This window comes from Mercenaria mercenaria, chromosome 5 (assembly GCF_021730395.1).
Source record: "Mercenaria mercenaria strain notata chromosome 5, MADL_Memer_1, whole genome shotgun sequence".
Taxonomy (NCBI): Eukaryota; Metazoa; Mollusca; class Bivalvia; order Venerida; family Veneridae; genus Mercenaria; species Mercenaria mercenaria.
Window position 1 is genome coordinate 43,947,628 of NC_069365.1, and position 24,521 is coordinate 43,972,148.

Consider the following 24,521-nt stretch of genomic DNA (forward strand, 5'->3'; position numbering starts at 1 on the left):
AATTTAAAAGAGAAAAATGGTAGATCTAAAGAAAACTAATTCGAAACTACCACTAGCAGTTTCAAAATGTCAGCGCCCAGTGCACGAATCTGACCCCAAACCTGACCAAGGACATTACGAGCATTTTGTCGCAAATTTCTCCTTTCTACTCAGCAAAAAACTTAGTGGTACGAATTCTATATCGTTGAATTTGTCCAGACAGCTTGAAATAGAAGTCAAAACAACTTTCAAATGACAAAATTTTGCCTTCACAGGTCCCAGAAAAGTCACAAACACTGGCACTAGAACCGCAAATTTAGCTCTGAGTGGCTTATTTTCATAAATATAAGACTGCAAACATTTGAATTATTGCCCCATATTTGTGACAAATGTACCAGTGGGGGGCACACCCTGTGTCCTAAGACACATTCTAGTTTATTCTATTTTCAGAATGTTTGTAAGGTATTTCCACAAATTGAAATTAGAAATCCATGTGAAAAATCAGAACCCTCGAAACAGCTTTCGAAATGCAAGGATACAAAAAATATATGATAAAAATTGAAAAGATATATCTGTAGGTAAACTTGCGAGCATGAAAGCTACGCTGAACCCTATCTCCACAGTGCTTTGGAAGAAAATGAGTGAACATTTTTGGTGCAAAATTTCGGTATCGTATGCAACCTAAATTGTTATAAAACATTTATTTTCAAATCAAAGAAATGCCAAAACAGTGCATATGAGCGTTACTTTTTCAAGAAAATGTCGTTAAACATTCTAATGCGCAAAACATGTGCACAGTTTTTCTAAAATATTTCGCCGCCATGTTTATTTCAAGGAATAAAATATATGATTGTTCTTTTACCTGAGATTCCTTACTGAAATATGTATGTCTCCTTATTCATGGTTAGAGATATCCATTTAGTATAGTTTTTCACTGTCCGATCTTCTTAATCTGTTACCGATCCTTCACATAAAATTTAAAGAATAAACGTAATGTGTAATGATAGTTTTTTGCTTTACACACCTACCTTGGACAAGAAAGCCATTTCACTTAAAATTTGTAAGCATCCGCTGACAGAATATTACTGAAAGATCGAAACTTTTTCTAAAATAAAGTTGAATTTCAATCATTTTCAAAAACTGGAAATATTACACATTGTGTTGAATTTATAAATAAAACAAAAATCTCCAAAATAAACCATTTTAGATATTTTCCGGGAACTACCGGTATATGTTTCAGCCGAACAACGCATTTCAAGATGACACAAAACTGATTTCTCTTCGTAAACAATGTCAAAGTTCACCTGAGGAACATTGCTGAAAAAGTAAAAGTGCTTAATTGTTTCAGTTAAAAATTACGTCCTGTAGAAAACAATCAACTTTCAACTTTAAATGCATAGATGTTCTATAATTATTCCAATATAAAAAACCGTCCGATCTTTTCCGTGAGAAGTAAAACGAAGCAAATTTAACTATTTGTTTACACTTCAACCATGTGAAATTAAAGGCATGTATTATCACGAGACTCCCGTGCATTTTGAACCTCGTGGTGAATAAACTGAATTTACTTTAAAGTATGGTGTCTCAGTTGAGCCAGTTATTTGTTATTTCAGAGAACATTCATTAAAGAAGTGTTTATGAGATTATGCATGTGTACGAATATATATTAACGACGATAGAAAACAAGTGTGCACTCGGCAAATAGCAAGTCTGTCATTTTCAGGTGTATACTGAACACTGATCCCATTGTTCGTAATTTTCAGATAAAGAACTCGTTACTTGGTTTCGTAGACAGTCTTAGTACTGGACCACTGTTTCTGCTGTCAACACCGCAGTAATGTAAAGTCAATGTCCATTTCTATGCCAGAATTTCAATGCACATTTATTATCAGTTTAAATCTATGAAAATGTGAAAAAATATCATTGTTTAACGAAGAACCAAGATGCAGAAAAGTTACTTTTGAGATATTGCTGATTTTAATCATCAGTTTTTCGCGCGAGAAGTTCAACTGATTGCATTTTGTAAAATGTTTCGTAGTTATCTACAACTGTATACAAATTGTATTACCTCTTAACATATTTGGCTGTACATTTTTTCTGCAATTTATTCTCACTGTGTTTTCAAAAACATGCTGCATTATTCTCATATTGTTTAAAAAGTCGATAGATCAAAATTGGTTAGTTTACGATGCATGAAACATCTAATAAGGAATCACTATACACATCGAACTTGTCCCGGACCAGTATGCAGAAATATTGTGGCCTAATGTTTCAAGATTGTCTAAAAATATTTGCATATATCGTGATAAAGCAAATATTTCGATTGTTTTTATAATTTATAAATATACAATCACGTATGAGTGAGAAAGTTACGTTAAGTAATTTGGGTAGTTACCGCAGGAAGTGTCGAAAATTCCATTTCCACCAAATTTTCCGTGAGATAAGCAGCGCGTAAGTACATAAATTGCACTATAATAAATGAAACCTTTCTTATACTTGACAATCCTTGAAAAGAATTTCAGACCGTTGCCAAATCTTGTTCACATTAAGTCTGAGACTTGTCTTACAATTTTAGGCAGTTTGGTACACCATACGTATAAAAATCATTGTCCGCACATTGCACTACTTTTATGTATGCTGAAAATAGCAGTATGTACAGATTTGTTTTAGTTTTAATACATGAGGTGGTCAGGTTTGAAAACAGATTTTGTAATAAGTTTAGTTCTATTCAGTAAGACAAAATTTTCTCCTATGCACTAATTGAAACTTTGAACTAACTTTTGCCATTCATGAATTTTTAATAAAGTATTTTGAAAGGATTTATAAATCTAACCAAAAATTTGGAAAAATACAGGTAAAATATCTTCTTTGTTTATTTCAAAATTTTAGTTATACTTTTTTACAGCTACTTTTAGTTCAGGTCTTGAAAACTGAGCTGTTTTTGTATTCTGGAACAGCTGCATTTGAAAGCTTTTGTTCACTATATTTTCACACTTCAAATGAAGGTCACTCTAAATTCAAGATGGCGGAAGTACCTTAATATGAAGTCTTGGATGATTTCAAATCTGGATCACGTGTAGATCTATACATAGAGCTCTGAATTCGGCTACCCATATCAGGCCTCAGCCAAACGGCAGCATGCCAATACATGCGATCAGCTGTTTAGACGGCATAGAGGCTATGGCTAGGTCACGTGGGGTCAAAACTAGGTCATTAGGTAAAATCAAAGGAAAAGCTTGTATACACTCTAGAGGCCACTTTTTTGCTCCAATCATACATGTCAAGTTCCGTGGACAATTTTCCAGGAGATTTCAGTTGAAAATCCAGGAGATATTTTTGACGAGCATTTTTTGTAGGAAATTTTTGGTTGATTCTATAAAACTGTATAACAGATAAGATCTGATCAATGTTTTTAGGTGCTTAAGTTGCATTTTAAAACATTTTAATCTTAATCCTGTTGAATACGATTGATTCTGCCTTTGCGACGAGTGTAAATTGTCCATGCAGTCTGATCATGATCTGCACTGTTTGCCATATATCGATCAGTATCTTTTTTGTAAGCACCCTTAGCTTTTATTAGTTACTGGTACTGTCCAAAAGGAAAGATTGGCAAAGTTCATTTTAGAAATTCTGCAATGTGAACAAAACATTATATATGGATTTATGGTAACTTTATTCAGTTATTACAGTATGGTTTGAGCAGAGGAATTGGAATTTGGATGAAATTTATACTGGCGAGTTTCTTTAATGTGAATAATCTGCAGGGTTTTTTTTACATTCTTAGATTTTTTTGCAAATGAACAGAAGCTAACATTGATTGGAAAAAATCTGTTTCACATTTTTGAATCTATACTGAAAAATACTTTTTACTCATCAAAATGAAATTGAAAATCATAGCTGTTGAAAGAATGTTATAACCTATCTCTAGTTGTTTTCTCCATCAGTGGAAATGATTGCCATCAATCCAATAAAGGTTGGCTCTTTAATCTACTCAAATGTATCCTCAAAATATCTCTTTTCACACTTAAAATCTTCAATAAACATGTTCCTGTCTTATCATCATATTATGTCAGTATCAGCACTCGCCAATGGGTCGGGGTAATCACCCCGGGACACCACGGGACACCCCGGGATACCTTTATTTTACATAGAAAGTTTTGAATTTAACTTTTTGTTGCATGTTTTCCATGTTTAGCGATAATTTGAGCATTTATATAGGTGTATCCTAAGTAGCAGACTCATAACACGAACACCGGGCGCCTGATTCATCCGAGAATTGCATACTGCATAACAGTGATGAAACAGGCATCCCGGGGTATGCATTATGAGCAGTATAGCCTACTTAGAATATTCTTAAATTTATGCTTTATTTATTTAAGAAATAAGTACATATTCATAACAAAATAAGTATTTGCAAGCTTTCTTAAGGTGTCCCAGTGTATGCAGTTTATCACTGTAATTGCGAAGAAGAATCGGGCGTCCCTGGTTTCGTGTTATGAGTTTTCTACTTATGATATATACAGCTATATACATACTCAGTCTATTGCTTAATATGATAAAGCTGCAATAAAAACAATTAAATTCAAAGCTTTCTATAAGATAAAGGTATCCCGGGGTGTCCCGTGGTATCCCTGGGTGTCCCGGGGTGTTTACACCGACCGCTCGCCAATTAACACAATCTAAAAATAGCACAGGACACACCTGTTTGCAGAATGTCATCAGTGGGTGACCTTGTTAAACTCTTATCAATATACCAGTAGAATGATACATGTAAGTAATAGAAAGAGCATTGAAACTCGAGGGTAAACAATTTGTACGAGGGGGCATAGCCCCCGAGTATAAATCGTTTACCCGAGAGTTTTAATGTTCTTTCTGTTTTGTATCATAGCCATCCATATATGGTAGTTGTAGGCGTTCCACACTGCCATATACAGCAGTTCAGTGAGTACTTAAAATCCTTGCTTTACAAATGGGTAAAGCCCAGGTAAAATAAACCAATGCTAGAGCAGAAAATCAATAAAATACAGTTCCAGACACGCTGGCATACTTTCATATCCAACAGTGCGGTAACTAGCGTGCGGGTATTAAATACCTGCACACTTTTAGTTACCACACTCTGTACTCGAGAGTATACGAATTACCTGCACCAAATTTGTTATGAAAAAACACTGAGCTGTGATACAAATTATGTCAGGCACAGTGTGTAATTAGGGATTAAGTTTGATATAGGAAACCATTAGCTTGGAATTTTGGATTTCCGGGAGAAATAAGTGATTTCCGTATGTCCGGGAAATGGACAAAAAATCCGTGAGACTCCTGGATGATCCGGGAAACTTGACATGTATGTCCAATCTTCCCGGAACTTTGTCAAAATGTTTGTTTTCATGAAATTTTGGACAAGTTTGAATCTTGGTCATGTTGGGTTAAAAACTAGGTCACTATATCATATCAAAGAAAATGTTTGTTTACTCTCAAGAGGCCATGTTTTTAGTCCGATCTTAATGAAAAGTGGTCAGAATATTTATCTCCATGAAAGTACTAGGTAATACATGTTAACACTTATGATGTGTTACTCAGGTGAGCAACCTAGGGCCATCTTGGCCCTCTTGTTAAAAAGTATCTGTATTTTCCTATTTTCCCCAAAAATTGTTATATTTTCCCTTTATGTAGACCAGTTGGTTTCCGGATGATAATTCAAGAACGCTTGGGCCTAGGATCATGAAAAATGATAGGGAGATTGGTCATGACCAGCAAGTGACCCCTAAAGATTTCAAGTTCAGTAGGACATAGGTCAAGGTCACAGTGACCTGGAACAGCTAAAAAGTTTCCAGATGATAACAAGGATCATGGAACTTGATAGGTAGGTTGGTCATGACTAGCAGATGACCCCTATTGATTTTTAGGTCAGTAGGTCAAGGTCAAAGTGACCCGGAACAGTTAAACTGTTTCTGGACAATAACTTGAGAATGCTGGGGCATAGGACCACAAAACTTGATAGGGAGGACCAGCAGATGACCCATATTGATTTTGGGGTCACTTGATCAAAGGTCAAAGTCAAAGTGACTCAGAACAGTTAAACCGTTTCAGGACAACAACTTGAGAACGAATGGGCTTAGGATCAGGAAACTAAATAGGGAGATTGATCATGACCAGCAGATGATCCCTGTTGAGTTTGAGGTCAGTAGGTCAAAGGTCAAGGTCACATTGACCCAGAATAGAAGAACTTTTGTGTACAGTGACCAAATAATTTCTGTTCCTTGTGCAATTACTGAATGCATCAAGGGGGGCATTTAGTGTTCTACAAGTTCTTGTTCAGTTGATAATAACGTCACAAGTACTAACTGTAAGGATATTGGCATCAGTTTTTGTAAACTGGTACAGTAACTGTGCCTGTTATCATGAAAATTCAAATCTGGATTTTCTCCTTTTTGCCATTTATTGTGCTATGTTTTCCCCTTCAGAAATCCTCTGAGGTTGTTTTGAAAAAAAAAAACTGCAGATAGTAACACTGTGGTACCCAATACTTTAAAAGGGATATTAAGATAAATTGAAAATATTCAGCATAGAATTACTAATTGTCTGTTTCGGATGCCAAGTGAAAGTAACTTCACATATATAACTTCTTCATGATAAAACAGACTGTATGACAAATGTTATTTTAATATTTTTTTTGGCTGTTTAATCAAGTACTGCCTTTTTTTTGTTCTATGAAATTTTTAATTTATTATTTTTTTATTTTTTTTAAAAATTGAGAAATTGTTTGTCCTCTGCCTCTGATTCATGTGGTGGAAGTTGGCAGTTACTTTTGGAGAACAGGTTTGTACTGGTACAGAATCCAGGAACATTGGTTAGGTTAACTGCTCGCCATTACATAACTGAAATACTGTTGAAAAATAGCATTAAACCCAAATCAAATGAACAAATTATTTATTTACTTTTCAGATTTAGACAGAAAAAAAAAAACAAGAATGGCATGGTGCATTGCTAGATGTAACAGCGTACTACAGAAGAATGTAAGAAATGGAATCGTCTGCTTCAGAAAGTATTCAGTAACTCTCAATGCAGCAGCAAGACTTTCCCATAGGACACTGATCAGTCATTTAGAAGATAACAGGTTAAAAATAAATCATTCAGGAAGCATAAGAACTTTTCGTTCTTCCATTGCACTTTTGAAGAGGTTCAAGGAGTCAGACTATGAAACAGTGAGAGTCATAGATCCCAGCGGACAGTTTCTATGTAATGCTGAAATGTTAGTCCTTGAAAAGTTTTGCCATCGTTTTCATCGTTTCACTTTTCAAGAGTTTAAACCCGATAATAAAGATTATTCAGAAAATGCCGTTGGTGATGGAAGTCTACGGGTCTTTCAATTAATGGACAAGAGGAAGGAGAAGTCGCAGGAAAATAAACAAACCAAGACAAAAGTCATAAAATTTCATAAAAATCCAGCTGCCGAGGAAAAGATGTCAAAAGTTTGGGAAATACTGGTTGATAAAGGAAAAGTTGACATTACATTTGATGAAAAGGTAATTTATAAACATGATTAAACCATTTTTTATTTTAGTGAATTATACTAATTCATTTTAGCTCAATTGTGATGAAAGTTTGGAGGTTATTTGAATCACTCTCAAGTCCTCTTCCTGGAAAAAAACAGTACTTGTGTGATATGAGAAGGCATGGTCATGATCCTAGTGGGGCTTGAACCAACAACCTCCTGGCTTAGGGGCCGACACCTTAACTCCTCTTAGACGTTTTAGCTTGGCTGCTAAAAAGATAGTGAGAGCTATTCTACTCATCCAGTCATTGGCATTGCCGTATGTCACACTCTTAATTTAAGAAACAGACTTTTTCTCAGCTCTCTATTGTAAGTTAGTTAACTCTCAGCCACCCTTAAGGTATAAATTATCAAGCTGTCTGCATCTCAGTAATCTGTACAGGATTTTATTATGTCTCCCCACTCTGGGGGAGACATATTGTTTTTGCCCTGTCCGTCCGTCTGTATGTCACACTTCATTTCCGATCAATAACTGGAGAACCATTTGACCTAGAACCTTCAAACGTCATAGGGTGGCAGGGCTTATGGAGTAGACAATCCCTATTGTTTTTGGGGTCACCCCATCAAAGGTCAAGGTCACAGGGGCCTGAACTTGGAAAACCATTTCCGATCAATAACTTGAGAACCACTTGACCCAGAATGTTGAAACTTCATAGGATGATTGGTTATGCAGAGTAGATGACTCCTGTTGATTTTGGGGTCACTCTATTAAAGGTCAAGGTCACAGGTGCCTGAACATGGAAAACCATTTCCGATCAGTAGCTTGAGAACCACTTGACCCAGAATGTTGAAATTTCATACGATGATTGGCCATGCAGAGTAGATGACCCCTATTGATTTTGGTGTCACTCTGTTAAAGGTCAAGGTCACAGGGGCCTGAACATGGATAACCATTTCCGATCAATAACTTGAGAACCACTTGACCCATAATGTTGAAACTTTATAGGATGATTGAACATGCTGAGTAGATGACCCCTATTGTTTTTTGGGTCACTCCATGAAAGGTCAAGGTCTCAGGGGCCTGAACTTGGAAAACCATTTCCGATCAATAACTTGGGAACCACTTGACCCAGAATCGTGAAACTTCATAGGATGATAGGTCATGCAGAGTAGATGACCCCTATAGATTTTGGGATCACTCTAGTAAAGGTCAAGGTCACAGGGGCCTGAACATGGAAAGCCATTTCCAATCAATAACTTGAGAACCACTTGAACCAGAATGTTGAAACTTCATAGGATGACTGGACATGCAGAGTAGATGACCCCTATTGATTTTGGGATCACTCTATTAAAGGTCAAGGTCGCAGCAAACAGAACATGGAAATCCATTTCTGGTCAGTAGCTTGAAAACCACTTGACCCAGAATGTTTAAACTTCATAGGTTGATAGGACTTACAGAGTAGATGACCCCTATTGTTTTTGGGGTTACTCTGTAAAAACCTGCCCGCTTAGCTCAGTAGGGAGAGCATTGGCTACAGATCGCGGGGTCGCCGGGTGGGGCGTATGTTCTCCGTGACGATTTGATAAAAGACATTGTGTCTGAAATCATTTGTCCTCCACCTCTGATAATTCATGTGGGGAAGTTCACACTGGCCATAGCTTTATCAGATCAAGTGGTTCCAACGTTGTTTGAGCGGTGAATTTTACGCCGATCAGATGGAGAAATATGGCCGATACTACAAATATCCGGAATTTAAGTACGAGTTAAAGGAATTTCTACCCGTTAAATAACGAGTCAAATGAAACCGATGGGTGCACCTGGAGCGCAAATGTGTCTATATTTTAGCACGTGTGTCTATTTAGCTGAGATTTGTGCCGTTTATTCAAACACTTCTGTACAGTCCGGCGGGGGAAGGAGATTTTTGACAGTTTTTGACAATATCGCCTCAAATTTAGTGTTTATCGGGAGCAAGTAACTGTTAAAACACTTTTTATGTAAAGGGCTACCTCTTAAAACAAAGCGTGTGTATTTTCATAGAATTATTCAGGGTTGTTTCTGAACAATCGGCCGAAAACCTAATACAACGCCGTTTCGAGTGGGTCGCTATGCAACGCAATCAAGTGGATACCGTTCTGTGTCTTACTTGCGAAGTGTTATCCGTCTTAAAACAGTCATTAAAGCCTAACAATGAATAAATTTAGTGAGTTTTATATCATTATAATGATCCCACCATTTCTAATATCTTGTACTAAATATATATAATACATTTTTATGCTCGCTTAACATTTAACATATTTTTGCATTGTCAAAAACATCAACAAAAAAAACATAAAGCAAGGATGAACATCGAACAATATCATTAAGTAAATGATAGTAATAGTTTGTAAAAACAAGAACCAGTTCAAGGACATTTATCTCCTCCACGAATGGTATACTGAACAGCATGCCAAAAGCGGGTTGACTCTTTATGAGGATTGTTCAAATATGAATGCATCTGAGCACATAAAAATGTATCCTTGATAGATTTCAATGAAAATTTTATTTGGTCCCCTCGAAGTATTCACCTCCAACAGATTTGCAAAATTTCAGTCTTCTAATCCAATCCTTGAAGCCTTTCTCGTAGTATTTTCTAGGTATACTATGAAGACACTGGAATATTGCAGAACCGAGGTATTTGCGCTGCACAAAGTTTCGACCAGAAAGGTATTCTTGAGCCTAAGGAACAAAAAGAAGCCACACGGGGCAAGGTCAGGCGAATAAGGAGGGTGATGAAGGGAGCACAACAACCTTTTCCTGCTTCCGAAAGTCTTGTACAATAGACGCCTTGTGTGATGACGCATTTTCATGTAGCAATCTGACATTGGCCAAACCAGTTGCGGGTCTTCGAGTTTTGAAATATTTCTTCAGTTTTCGAAAAACTTTAGTCTGGTTAAACTTCGAATTTACGGATTTGCCTTTAGGAACAGCAACCTGAATGGCAGGACCCAGTGTTGTGAAGAATATGGCATACATTACCTTCTTGACACTCATGGTCCGCTTTGCAATGCATGGTCTTTTGCTAGACTTTGCTGCCCATATTTTTTGTTCTGAATCTTTCGTTTGGGCTGGAAAAAGTGAACTCATGTCTCGTCACCAGTGACGACATTTGCGAAAGATCGTGCATTGTAATTTGGAAACTATTTAAGCAACAAGTTTGCGCATTGCACGCGTGCCTTTTTCTGCTTATCTGTCAACAGATGGGGAATCTTCCTCATTTTCAAATTACGTTTCAGAATTGTATGAGCTGCTGCTATGAGATGCCAATCATACTAGCTATTTGCCTAGCGGAGTATCTTGCATCAGTAGCAACTATTTCTTTCACTCTAGCAACCATCTTGGCAAACGTTGCTGTTTTCGGCCGACGGCCATGTGGTTCATCTTTTGTTGAAACTAACCCACATTTGAATTTCTTAAACCAACGTATAACTGTCGAAAAAGATATTTCATTATGCCCATAAACAGAACATATATCATCAAAAATGTCTTTACACCCTATGCCAAGAGTACAACGATTCTTAATATAGGACCGTACTTCAACGACGTACGCTGACCTTCTTCCAACCATTTTTGTATTAGTATACACGAGTAGCGAGGGATAGACACAGCTAAAGTGAACGGTTTTTAATGGGTGTGGTATCAATGTTTCTTGCATACCAGACGGGGATTTCCGGTATCTTTACCGGTGCTGGAAAAATCCATCTTACACCCCGGGGTGTAAGATGACTCTCGTGCTGTAAATGACGTATAACGAACTACATATATGTAGGAAATTTATGTAGTAATTTATATTTTATTTAAAAAACGGAATAAAAATTCAATACCTTGACAGTTCCAATTGGTTCCTGATAGTATATTTCTCGATTCAAATCACGTTATTTTATCAAAAATTTATAACGTTACGCTGCAACTGATAAAACAAAACCGGAACTAGACATTGTTGTTTGTTTTGAAACGTTATGACGTCTTTCCTGTTCACGGACGTTGGTTTCCCGCGCTTTGTTTAAATACACTGCCATAAGAAATAGTTCTAAAAAGAAAGCCGTTCGATTGATTTTATTTTTATTATTATTTCTTGATATCGGTATGCAAGAAAAAGATTCTGTCACTGGTTATAGGTTCAGATGGAAATATCCGGCTCTCAGGTAGCTGTTTATGCGGTAACTCGGCAGGGAGCCTCGTTACCGCCTAAACAGTTACCCTCGAGGCCGGATATTCCCATCTGCACCTACAACCAGTGAAAGAATCTTATAATAAATGTACAAATGAAATACAGACACCAATGAAAGAAAATAAACGGACTAGCAATACTAAGAGAGACGTGTTACAGTTGTACTATTTAACTGTCTCCAACAAAACTTTTTTTTTCATTGGTGTCTGTATTTCATTTGTATTTTCATTTTTAAAGGGCGGCCATAGAGTTTTATTACATCGTTTCTGTTTTCTGGAGGACAAATAAAATCTTGCCTTTTCCCTGGCCAATTTTAACGGTCTCTGTGATTTATCTCTCTGAAAATAAATGAACGTTTCACCAGGAATATGAATGAAAATATATACAAACAACTGATCAATACTTTTATCATGGACCAAACTTTATTTATTTTGTATGAACAGCTTAAATGCACAACAAATCAGTAATGAAATCACAATGTATTGGTTTTAAGGGATTAAAAGTGACCAACTGTTACTATACTGATTTAAAGAGTCAACCCGATTTCGGCATGCTGTTCAGTTCCATTCGTGTAGGAGAAAAATATCCGTGAACTGGTTCTTGTTTTAACGAACTAATACTATTATTTACTTAATGATATTGTTCGATGTTCATCCTTGCTTTATGTCTATAAATGTGTTGATGTTTTTTGACAATGTCCGCAAAAATATGTGAAATGTTAAGTGAGCATAAAAATGTAAAAGTACAATATATTAGAAATGGCGGGATCATTATGATGATATAAAACTCTCCAAATTAATTTATTCATTGTTAGACTTTGAAAATAATGACTGTTTTTAAGACGAATAAGACTTCGCAAGTAAGACACAGAACGGTATCCACTTGATTGCGTTGCATAGCGACCCACTCGAAACGGCGTTGTATTAGGTTTTCGGCCGATTGTTCAGAAACAACCCTGAATAATTCTATGAAAATACACACGCTTTGTTTTAAGAGGTAGCCCTTTACATAAAAAGTGTTTTAACAGTTACTTGCTCCCGAAAAACACTAAATTTGAGGCGATATTGTCAAAAACTGTCAAAAATCTCCTTCCCCCGCCGGACTGTACATAAGTGTTTAAATAAACGGCACAAATCTCAGCTAAATAGACACATGTGCTAAAATATAGACACATTTGCGCTCCAGGTGCACCCATCGTTTTCATTTGATTCGTTATCTAACGGGTAGAAATTCCTTTAACTCGTACTTACAATTCCGGATATTTGTAGTATCGGCCATATTTCTCCATCTGATCGGCGTAAAATTCACCGCTCAAACAACGTTGGAACCACTTGATCTGATAAAGCTATGGCCAGTGTGAAGTTGGCACTTACTTACGAAGAACGGGTTTGTACTGGTACAGAATCCAGGAACACTGGTTAGGTTAACTGCCCACTGTTACATGTCTGAAATACTGTTGAAAAATGGCGTTAAACCCAAAACAAACAAACAAACAAATACTCTATAAAAGGTCAAGGCGCAACGAACAGAACAACGAAATCCATTTCCAGTCAATAACTTGAGGACCATTTGACCTAGAACCGTCAAATTTCATAGGGTGACAGGAATTACAGAGTAGATGACCCCTGTTGTTTTGGGGGTCACACCATCAGAATTCAAGGTCACATGGGACTGAACATAGAAAACTCTTTTCAATCAATAACTTGAGAACCACTTGACCGAGAATGAACAAACTATGTAAGATGATTGGACATGCAGGGTGGATGACCCCTTCTGATTTTGGGGTGACTCGATCAAATGTCAAGGTCACAGGGGCCTGAACATGGAAAAGTTTCCAGTTCATAACTTGAGAACCACTAAGCCCAGAATGTTGAAACTTTGTGGAATGATTGGACATGCCAAGTAGATGATTCCCATTGCAGCCAACCATCAGTGTCGCTTTGACTTATGCTGCTGTCCCCTTTTGACTTCCTGCCTATATGACTATGCATTGGGGGAGACGTGCGCTTTTCTACAAAAGCATCTTCTAGTTGGACAGGGCTTCATGATTCAAGTTTTGCATGCAACTACTGTGAAATCATTAATTTTCGTGGGGGACAAATTTTTGTGGATTTCGTGTTTGAGTCAATCCACGAAATTTAATCCCAAAGAGCAAGTAAAATTCCCATTCAATTTATGTTCAAAAGTTGAAATCCACGAATTCATAACCCCACGAAATTGCCGTTTTGACCAATACCACGAAATTTCATGCCCACAAAATTAAATGGTTTTACGGTAACTCTCAAACTTGATTAACCTTTACCCTGCTAAATTTCCAAAATGGACCAGTTCATCATTCAGTTTGGGCAGTACCACTTATTATTCAAAGGGTGTTCACTGAAAATTTACTGACAGTAGCAAATAGTGCTGGCTGATCTTGGTCTGCACTGGTCGCAAAGACAAAATCACTTGCTGCCAGCAGGCTAAAGATTGAAACTAATCACACACAGCTTCCTAGTCGTCAGACCTAGTAGTCTAGTAGAAATTACACTGAAACTTGAATATATACAAGGTATTTTTGTAGTTTCATGCTCTAAAGGATTCAATTATTAAAATAAGAATCTATAATAATTATGGCACCTTGTCATTATTAGAAAAAAATTAGTAGCTAAATTGAGCACAAAGAGCTCATAGTGAGTTTTTAGGATTGGTAGACATCTACACATTTATTTGTAATATCACCAACGCTTAGTTACCTTTGGTAAATATAATTATGGTCTTTTCAGAAAACCTCTTCCAAGTAAAGCATCTAAATCTAAAGCCCGCCCTCTTAGTTCAGCAGGGAGAGCACAGATATCTAGTTCGATTCCCAGGTGAGGCATATGTTGTCTGTGATGAATTGGTGAAAATATTATTTGATCTATGTATTGGATTATAAATAGCATTGTGATGTTTGCTTTAGCCTTTAGCCTCCTGGCAGGAAGTGATTCTGCCATTGTGACCAGTGTAGACCAAGATCAGCATGTTCATCCGTGCAGCTTGATCTTGGTCTGCAATGTCTGCTATTCAGTCAGTAAATTTTCAGTGAACATTCTTTTGAATATTGAGTGGTACTGCCCAAATTGAATGATAAACCAGCCCATTTCAGAAATTTAGCAGCATAAAAGGTTAAACATCAAAAGTCCAGGAGCCATTTGGAACTACTGGCAAATGTACCAGTAGTCTTTGTTTAATTGAATTTTCTTTCTTTCTTTCAGGAGAACCATGTTACAGGAGATGTTATGAAAATGCTGCAAGTGTCCAAAAATATAAAAGTGATTCCGTCACCAGACAAGACAGTTTATTTAGCATATTTAAGTGATATAGACTTTGACCTATTGCAGAGCCTGTTTGAAGGTGTACAAAAACAGGAAGCAGATCACATTGCCAAAGTTAAAGAAATGTTGAAAACCATGGATGGTCAATAAATAGGAAAAGACCTTGATGTTACACTTGTCATCTTCTTTGGATCAGTATAGCTGCTGCTGTCATGGCCACCACTATTGGAATTTTTAAAATTCACTATAATTTTACTGCCTTTTTCACTAGAATTCTACACACAAATAAAATTATAGTTTTATGAAAGTACATTCTAATTTCAGTTTTTCCATTTTTAGCTGAAAGTAGCACAAAGTACTCTGGGTGAGCTTTTATAATCACTTACTGTCTAAGTATCCATACGTAGTTCGTATGTGTTATACCTTATATACAAACAGCATATCCTTCTAAAAGACTCGGGCAGTTTCCAACAAAACCCTAGAGGCCTTTGTTGCCATTAATTTCAAATAAGTTCCGACTCACTGATGTTAACTCAAAACCTTTTTATTTGGCTTAGAATTCTGCTATGTGAAAAAGCCATTAAGCTGGTCTGATGCAGGTCAATGGTTCTACCCAGGTACTATTGCTCAAAGGGTCGCCTAAGGTCTGTTTGCCTCCACTATGGAGAAATGAAAGGAAAATCATTTAGACACTCATGTATTCTTGTCGGAAACAATGCCAAGATACCAAAATAATTTCACAGAATAGTTTGTTGAATGACCCTCTGACAATAGTGTTGAAATTATTGTCAAAAACTATGGCCACTTTAAGGGGGAGTCTAACTCTTCATAACTTGAATTAAGTCATTGGCATCATAACATGACCATTTTTGAACCAAGTTCCATATTTCAGAATTTCAGTTACAGAATTATTACCCTTTTTCAAGTTTGGTAAAGCTTTTGTATGTAAGCTATTGTTATGCAGAAAGGTTTACAATCACTGAAGCACTGCCACTAGACTGTAGTTTTTTGTATATTTACTATTTAACAACAGGTAAAGCAATTTAAACTATTTAGTTGTTCTCAGTATTCTAAACTGATGACACTCTATATTTTAGATATGAATAAATCTACATAATTATAAATTTTACATTATATGTACTGAGGAGTGCAGACTTTATTAGAATAAACTATTTGAATTAAATTGATGAAAATTATTCTTCCCCTCGCCTCACTCAGTGCGATGAATTCTTCATGTGAGGAAGCCATCCAGCTAGCTTTACGGAAGGTCAGTGTTTCTACCAAGGTGCCGGCGCGTGATGAAATAATGCACAGTAGGGCGCATGGGGTCTTTCTCCACCATGAAAACTGGAAAGTCGCCATATGACCCTTTAATTGTGTTAATGCAATGTTAAACCAAACAAATTAAATAATACGAAGTACACAAGGTGAGCTATTATGAGCATCATGCAGCATAAACAGTTTTACTGGTTACCCTCGAGAGGTCTTAATTTTGGCCAAACTTTAAGTAAACTTCAGTAAACTTTGTCAGAATGTTTGTCTTTATGAAATTTAGGTCAGTTTTGAAAGTGGGTTACCCAAGTTCTTGAACTAGGTCACTAGGTCAAATCATAGAAAACTCTTGTTAACTTTTTAGAGGCCACATTTTCAACTTGATCTTCATAAAACTTTGTCATAATGTTTCTATGAAATTAAGGCTTAATTAAAAACTGGATTGCCTGACATCTTACACTAGGTCAAATCATAGAACAAGCTTGTTAACACTGTAGAGACAATATTTTTGACTTGATCTTCATAAAACTTTGTCAGTTTATCCATTTTCATTAAATCTATATAATATAATATAATGGGTCTACCTGAGGTCAGAGACTAGGTAACTAAGTCAAATGAGCCTCGGTAGCCTAGTGGTAGAGTGCTCGCTTGGAGTGTGGGAGGTTGTGGGTTCAATCCTTGGCATTGTCGTATTTAAGACTTAAAAATGGTCAGGTATGCAAATTTTGATTCCAAAATGGGTCAAAGGTCATATGGGTGTGTTTCATTTGTTTGTTTTGGGTTTAACGCCGTTTTTCAACAGTATTTCGGTCATGTAACGGGGACAGTTAACCTAACCAGTGTTCCTGGATTCTGTACCAGTACAAACCTGTTCCCCGCAAGTAACTGCCAACTTCACCACATAAATCAGAGGTGGAGGACTAATGACTTCAGACACGATGTCGTTTATCAAATAGTCACGGAGAACATACGCTCCGCACGAGGATCGAACTCACGACCACGCGATCCGTAGACCAACGCTCTACCTACTGAGCTAAGTGGGCGTGTCGGCTCTGTAACTCTTGAACTGCCTGAAGGATTTCAAAGACACTTGGCACAAATGTACACCAAATCAAGACGACATGCAGAGCGCATGTTCTGGACGTCTTGCTTCAAGGTCAAGGTCACACTTAGGGCCGGGTCAATAGTCAAATAAGCGTGTTTTGTGTCCCTGCAGTAACTCTTGAATTGCTTGTAGGATTGGAAAGAAACTTTGCACAAATGTTCACCACATCAAGACAACGTGCACAGCGCATGTTCTAGATGCCACGCTTCAAGGTCAAGGTCATACCTTTGGGCGTATATTGCTCCGCATTGTGGTGTTCTTTGTCTCTTTGATTTGTTGGCAATTACTTGCGCATTTGAAGGAAAGAAATATATCTTGGCGTACCAATCTATCTGTCTTTATTAATATGCTATCTATCATATTTAGGTGCAATTTTGTTGTTTTGGCATGTTTAAGCAACAAGCACATCGGTAAGATAAAAAAGTTGATGTTGTCATGACAGGTTAATTTGTCATTCTGGCATGTTGGCACTTTTCAAACATTCCAAAGTGCAAAAACCACAAATAAGCGCACCGACACAACAGATACGGTCTCTGTCATACTGGTGCAGTGGTTTGGCATTTTGGTGTAATGGTGATCTTCATACATGCCAGCCCCATGTGGTTCTGGGACGATCTGTGTATGAAAAGAATTGGAACCACTGCCTTACCCTTGCATGATCGTAAGAGGCGTCTAAAAGGGTCATAACACTTGGTTTTGCAGTAACTCTGTGATTCCAGCAGGTATGCAAATTTTGATTCCATACCTCATGTTGTTATTTCGATGTAAATGAGATGTAGAACCAAAATTTGTAGTCCTGTTTGGTGCCATATAACCTATACTGTGTTGGTGCGCCGTAAAACCCAAATAAAAAAATAAATCATACATGCCTACACATCAGAATGAAATGGTAAAAATCAGTCTTCTTACGAAGGAGATATTAAGAGCTTCTTGAAATTTTTAGTTCAAACCCAGACCTTTGGATTGGCAGTCAAGCTGGCTACCACTACTAGCTTGAATTTGTTATGCTCACCTTCGAAGAAAGGTGGGCGGGGTATAAGATCAAGCTTTGTGTATGTATGTCTAGATGTCCTGCATGCATGCTTTTATGAGTGAAGACTTATAAAGTCCACAGCAATAATTGCTTAATCAGAAGCACATTCCTGCTTGATTAATTGTCTGACCTTACCAAACATCTAACTTACACATCACATACATATTCAAATGTTGTCATGTTGGCATAACTCTAGATAAAACTGTCTGATCTGTACATGATATAATCTGTAGGAGAAGTATTTGAAAAGACTGTCTGTCCAACACACTTTTTGTGCTCAGCCTCTCAACTCCTTATGATTCCATCCGTTTGAAATGAAACTTCGTATACATCATTAGTGTGATGTGGACATGCGCATGTTGTTAGTACTTTTGCGTCAACTAAAGTGCGTAAGGTGAGCGTTTATAATCAACCAGGGTCAGTTGTCCTTTGTGTAAAACTCTAGAGGTCACAATTTTAGCCCAGTCCTAATGAAACTTGGTCAGAATGTTACCCTCAATAAAATCGAGTATAATCTCGTTAATGTGCATATAGGGTCAAGAAGTAGGTCACTAGGTCAGTGCAATTGGAAACTCTTAGCACTAGAGGTGGCATTTTGTACTTTGTCTGAATGTTTTTTCTAATTTAGGGCATATTCAAAACTGGGTTACATTAGGTCAAAAATTAGGTTACTAGGTCAAATCATGCAAAAACCTTGTTTATAGAGGCCACATTTCATTTTAGACTATTTAAAACTTACTCTGTGAAATATTGACCAATATTTTTTTTTTCGTGATTGTATTTTTTTTCTTTGAACTTATCATGGTGAATTAAAACTGGGATACAAGTCAAAAACTAGGACACGATGTTAAATGAAAGAAAAGACATTGTTAACATTCTAGAGGCCACATTTTCTGTTATTTCTGACCTTGAAACTTTGTCAGAATTTTTGTGTCTATGAAATGTAGGTCAGGCTGAAAACTGGATTACCTGAATTCAAGAACGAGTTCACAAGGTCAGATCATGGAAAACCCTGTTAACACTCTGAATGCCAAATTTTCTGTTTGATCTTCTTAAAACTTTGTCAGAATGATTGTCTCTATAAAGTTTAGGTAAAGTTTAAAACTGGATTACATGTGGTCAGAAACTAGGTCACTAGCTTAAATCATGGAAAGACAATGTTAACACACTAGAGGTCACAATTCTACTGGAATGCTTTGTGTTTTTTTTTCACTGTAAAATTTATAACAACCTTAAAAATTTGGGCATCTAAGGTCCTAAACTAGGTCAGTAGGTCAAGTAACAGAAAAAACGTTTCACACTATGGAGGCCAATTTTTCCACTTGATATATAAAACTTTATCAGAATATGTGTCTCTTTGAAATATGGGTCAAGTTTAATTTTGGATTATCGAGGTCAAACATAAGGTCACTAGCTCAAATAGAAAGGCTGTTAACAGCAAAAGACTACATTTTCTACCTGATGTGATCTGCATGAGACTTGGTATTAAGAATGATTGTCTGTCTAAAATTTAGGACTAATTTGTAACTGGGTCATTTGGGGGGAAAACTATGTTATTAGGTCATATCAAAAAAAAACTTTGTTAACACTTCAGAGGCCAGTTTTTCAACTTGATCATCGTAAACTTTAATCAGAATGTTTCTCCGTATAAAATCTAAGTCAAGTTTAGAATTGGGATACCCAAGGTATAAAATTGTGTCACTAGTTCAAAATATTGAAACACTTAATTAGTGATCTACCTGATTTACATAAAACCTGGTCAAAATTGAACATGTCTCATCATAATACTATGACCGGGGGGGGTGGGGGGGGGGTCACTTTTTCTATAGAATAATGACTGGGGGTCATTATTCTATGGGGGTCGAAATACTTCATTACACCGGCACGCAAGAACGAAATGGCAGAAATTTGCCGCCATACATATGAACTACGTTTGAAACAGACTAGTAGTTGGTCAAATTGAAAGACACCATGCAGGAACCTACGCCACAAGGAGTCGTGACTTTGAACCCTGCTCCTTGTAATATTACTTATATTCGTTAGTGCATATGTGGCCCGGGTTAGCACTTGGCACGTTGAAGAACTAGATAAAATTATGTTAAAGCGCCTCCTGTTTCTTGCGCCTAGACTTCGGACTTGAATACATGTACAGAAAATGGCAATATAATTTATACCATTTAATGTAATTATTTGTATGTCTGCAAATATGCACACGGTGAAGCGGAGTATACAAGGAGCATGTTTATAAATTTGTTCTTTATTAAAGCATCATCCATACAAGTCTACATGAATATAGACATACATTATACACAAGGAAGACAACTCCTCGACACATACTTTGCTATTCAGATTATGTAATATTTGCTTGTCAGTTTATTTACACAAAGTGCACACATCCGGTAACATTTAAAATTTCTGCAAGATCTGTATATAAAACGCATTGCTAGTGATAAAAAGTTAATAAATGATCAACTATGATGAAAGAAAACAGGCGATTGTTAGGTTTACGACACGTTGGCCTACTTTGAAGAAGCAAATTGTGTACAGTTGTATGTTGAAGAAGATGAAATTATCCCGAGAGCTCGAAATCTTACATCAAACGCATGAACTTATATTTCGATCGCACGATATTTCATATCTTGAGCGCATGATATCTTATCTCGAGCACACGGTATGTTAAGTGGAGCGCACGAGATAATTTAATCTTAAACAAATAGGTATAATTATGTCCTAAACATAGTATATGTCCTAAACATACCACTGTACATTTGACAAATAATAATAAATTACAGTTTTACTCCCATTAATTGAGAAAAGAGAAGTTGTGCCCCTTTACATATTTCAAGTGACAGAAAACAAATGGTGGATATATCATAATTTATGATAGTATTGCAATGCTGCCGAGAAACACTTCTATAATCTAATGTTTACAAGAACCGCAGAAAAGAGAAATGCGTTCATTATGAAGAAAGAGTTCTTCGCAAAAAAAATAATAGTATTAGCATATTTCCAATAAACATACAAAGTAATGAATATAACATGCATGCAAGATGGCAGACATGAAAATATAAATTTCACAATTTAATAAAAAAAAAATAATTGTGTGAAACTCTTTTGTATTAGACTATATACGGTAGTCGGGTTTCATCAGCCGTACTGTGCATTCAATGGAAAAAGTCTTCGTTTGTTGTACGATAAAAGTATACATGGCTACTGAATAAAAATTCAGGCGAATTGCGACGCTCTTTTAAATACTTTCTTACAAAATTACACATTTTTTGTCAGGATTACTGTGAAATTCTTTCCTGAATTTAGTAAATTGTACATTGCTAAGTTCATGCAACGTCGTCTCCAGCTCTTCTTGCTTCATCTTCAAAATCCCCTGGAATGAGACTCCTCTCGGGGAGATGGAAACATCACCAATATAGTCTTTGCTGAAACTGTCTTCGGTGCCCAGCTTTTTAAAGTCTGGAGTCAATATGTGAACGATGGCCGAGTCGCATTCAGAAACAAGCAGATTCTTGTCGTGAACACATATGTGCAACGGCTTTTTTATATCCCTACAGACTCCTTGAACACATCCGATTAAGTTCATTTTTGCTACTGAATTCGTCACCGGGTCGGTTACAAAAATATTCTTGTCTTCATCCACAGCGACATAAGCGGGTTCCTTAAGCTGCACAGTTGTTGTATTCAAAGGAATGTCTTTGATCACCTCTCCGATACCACTTAAAATTTTTATTCCTGCAGGATTTGAGAATGTCACCGCTAACTTATCATTTACTGCTGCTATGCCCCTACAGTTGCCTGGTGCTGATATCTGACTGACGTCTTGAATCCTGTTGTCAACATACAAAAACTTAATTTTCTTCTCGTGTGGCAGTGTGACTGCCACGACATTTTCACTGGTTCTCGTCATATCCCATGGGCCCGTAGAAACTTTTAGATGTCCTTTTTTAGTGAAGTTACAGTCATAGAGGACTACCAGACACCGTTGATAATCGGTCGCAACGACGTCTGTGGATTGCATTTCTATGAGTGTTGAAATACCGACTTGTTCATAGCTGCTTTTTGAGTCGGCCTGCATATTGTTCTCAAATTCGCAGATCTCAAGTTGGCCCAAAGAATCTTCTCTGACCGCAAGAGAATTTGATAGCGTATTTGGAAACAGCTGAAATTGTCTTATTTTCGTGTCTGCCTTTATTGTCAGAAGAGCTGATTTCATTTCTCTTATCTTCACAGCAGTTTTCACTGTCGCTATGAACAACTGTTTTTGTTGCTTGGTCTCTTCAAGAAGGTCAAGGTCTGACTTTATCTCTTCAAGTGCATCAAGTTTAGCAGTGCATGAGTCATATAGTTGTTTCATTTTTAAAGTATCTTCCCTAGACATTTTTGCTGATTCTTTCTCAATGTTTTGTTCCAGTTTGTCAAACTGTTTGTTTATAATCACCCTACGTTGCCTCATCTGTGTCAAGGCGGTTGCATTGCAGCGTCTGCTTAACTGATCTTTTTCTTGGATTCTGTTTTTCTGTGCTTTAAACATTTGCGCCATTTCTTTCACTTCCTTTTTTACTTCATTATATAACGGAGCTTTATCTATATCTTTCGTAAAATCTGTTATTGCTTGCAGAGAAGTACATGTGCGATGCACGGTTGCGATACAGGTATGACAACCCAAAGCCTTGTGACCTTTACAGTAAAATTTTATCGTCTCACCTTTGTGTTTTGCACAATCTTCTGAGAGAGAGGTTGAAGCTTTTCTTCCTGGCATCTCATGCTGTAGTAACACTTTGTGATGTTTCGTCGGCTTCGGGACACAGTGGTAACTGGAACAGTCAAAACACAGGTAGTCCTGACAATCAACGCAGAACGCGGTGGCAGGTTTTTGTATTCCATCTACTTCGCAAGCTTCACATTTTAGATTTTTATCTACGTGTTCATTTGCCTTTTTAACATCTTTCGTACTCTCCATATTTTGCTAGTCTTATTCAACTTTGTTTATTCCAAAACTAGTTTTATCATTTCCTCTTCATACTAACGAACGTTTGTGTTTTGTGTTCAAGTGAGCAAAGCGAAATGAGATATTTTTCCGCCGCTTGAAAATCGCACGCAAATTTTAACGGTTATTATCGCATTGCGCATTAAGGTAGCAGAGAACCATGCATTATTTTAGCAATGTTCGACAACGGAATTGATACTTTTAAGATATTCATATTAATGTCATTTATAAATACAAAACTGTTATATCCAGAAAAAATCTTCCAAAGTTGATAACCTTGAAAATATACATTAAGCATTTTTCTGTAACGTGTTACTATATACGATGGCCCTATGGTCTAGTGGTAACATTTAATGGTATCAATTAATCTTGTGGTCTGGGGTTAGATTCCCGATCCGGACACCGGAAATTCCTGAGACGTTCTTGTTTGTCTTTCACCCAATCAACATGCCAGTACTGGCTCTTTACAGGAGAGAGGGATTCGCGCGCATCTTTGCTTTTAAATTAAAACACCAAGCATCTTAAAGAAGCAATGCAGAAGGGTTAACATTTTTGGTTAACTCAATTCGTCCGTATCTTGCATATTGACCTAGAACAAAGGTATAGTAAGATCAAAGAATGTAAATGCACCACTTCATATCAACTTATTTTATTTTTTGTAGTTCAAAGAATGTACAAGAAATGTATGACCTTAGTAACCAGTATAATACATAGAGAAGGACATATGTTTTGAAAAGTAACTGGAAAGTATTGAAATACATGTATAAGTAATATTTTCTTCTCTGTTGCTTTTAACATCACACTGGCACAATGATGGGTCATACGGCGACTTTCCAGCTTTTGATAGTATCGAAAGAGCATTATTTTAGCCACGGGTGGGCAAGCCAGCTGGATAGCTTCCTCACATGAAATAATTCTACACACAAGCGAGGTTTTGGACCAACAGCGTTGAGAGGCAAGTGACTTTAACCACTCGACTACTGAGGCCTGAGGCCCATTAACATGATAAGAGCGTATGCATTCACGAGAGGATAAATTTATCACAGCAACAAAATATGCATCGCCAGGCTTTTGTTTACTCTAAACAAGTAATCAGAGGATTTCATATACCTTAATTATTATAGACGCATTTCAAAT

General features: G+C 36.8%; 2 protein-coding genes across 2 annotated transcripts; one reads left to right on the forward strand and one right to left on the reverse strand.

The window, feature by feature from the left end:
- Position 1: 1 nt before the first annotated feature.
- On the forward strand, positions 2-15,287 carry LOC123557055 (uncharacterized). Its single transcript, XM_045348254.2, has 3 exons — positions 2-167; positions 6,922-7,502; positions 14,916-15,287. The coding sequence occupies exons 1-3, from the start codon at positions 17-19 to the stop codon at positions 15,123-15,125; spliced, it is 942 nt and encodes a 313-aa protein (XP_045204189.2). The 5' UTR covers positions 2-16; the 3' UTR covers positions 15,126-15,287.
- A 6,357-nt stretch (positions 15,288-21,644) lies between these two features.
- LOC128557310 (uncharacterized) lies at positions 21,645-23,357 on the reverse strand. The gene has a single exon (XM_053544573.1). It carries the CDS (start codon positions 23,355-23,357, stop codon positions 21,645-21,647), a length of 1,713 nt encoding a protein of 570 aa, XP_053400548.1.
- Between the last annotated feature and the right edge of the window lie 1,164 nt (positions 23,358-24,521).

Bases quoted from the DNA above. Each gene is read 5' to 3' on its own strand.
- LOC123557055 (XM_045348254.2), top strand. From the start codon at position 17: ATGGTAGATCTAAAGAAAACTAATTCGAAACTACCACTAGCAGTTTCA. The intron at 168-6,921 runs GTACGAATTCTA...TTTACTTTTCAG, and splicing joins ACTCAGCAAAAAACTTAGTG to ATTTAGACAGAAAAAAAAAA. The intron at 7,503-14,915 runs GTAATTTATAAA...TCTTTCTTTCAG, and splicing joins ACATTACATTTGATGAAAAG to GAGAACCATGTTACAGGAGA.
- LOC128557310 (XM_053544573.1), bottom strand. From the start codon at position 23,357: ATGGAGAGTACGAAAGATGTTAAAAAGGCAAATGAACACGTAGATAAA.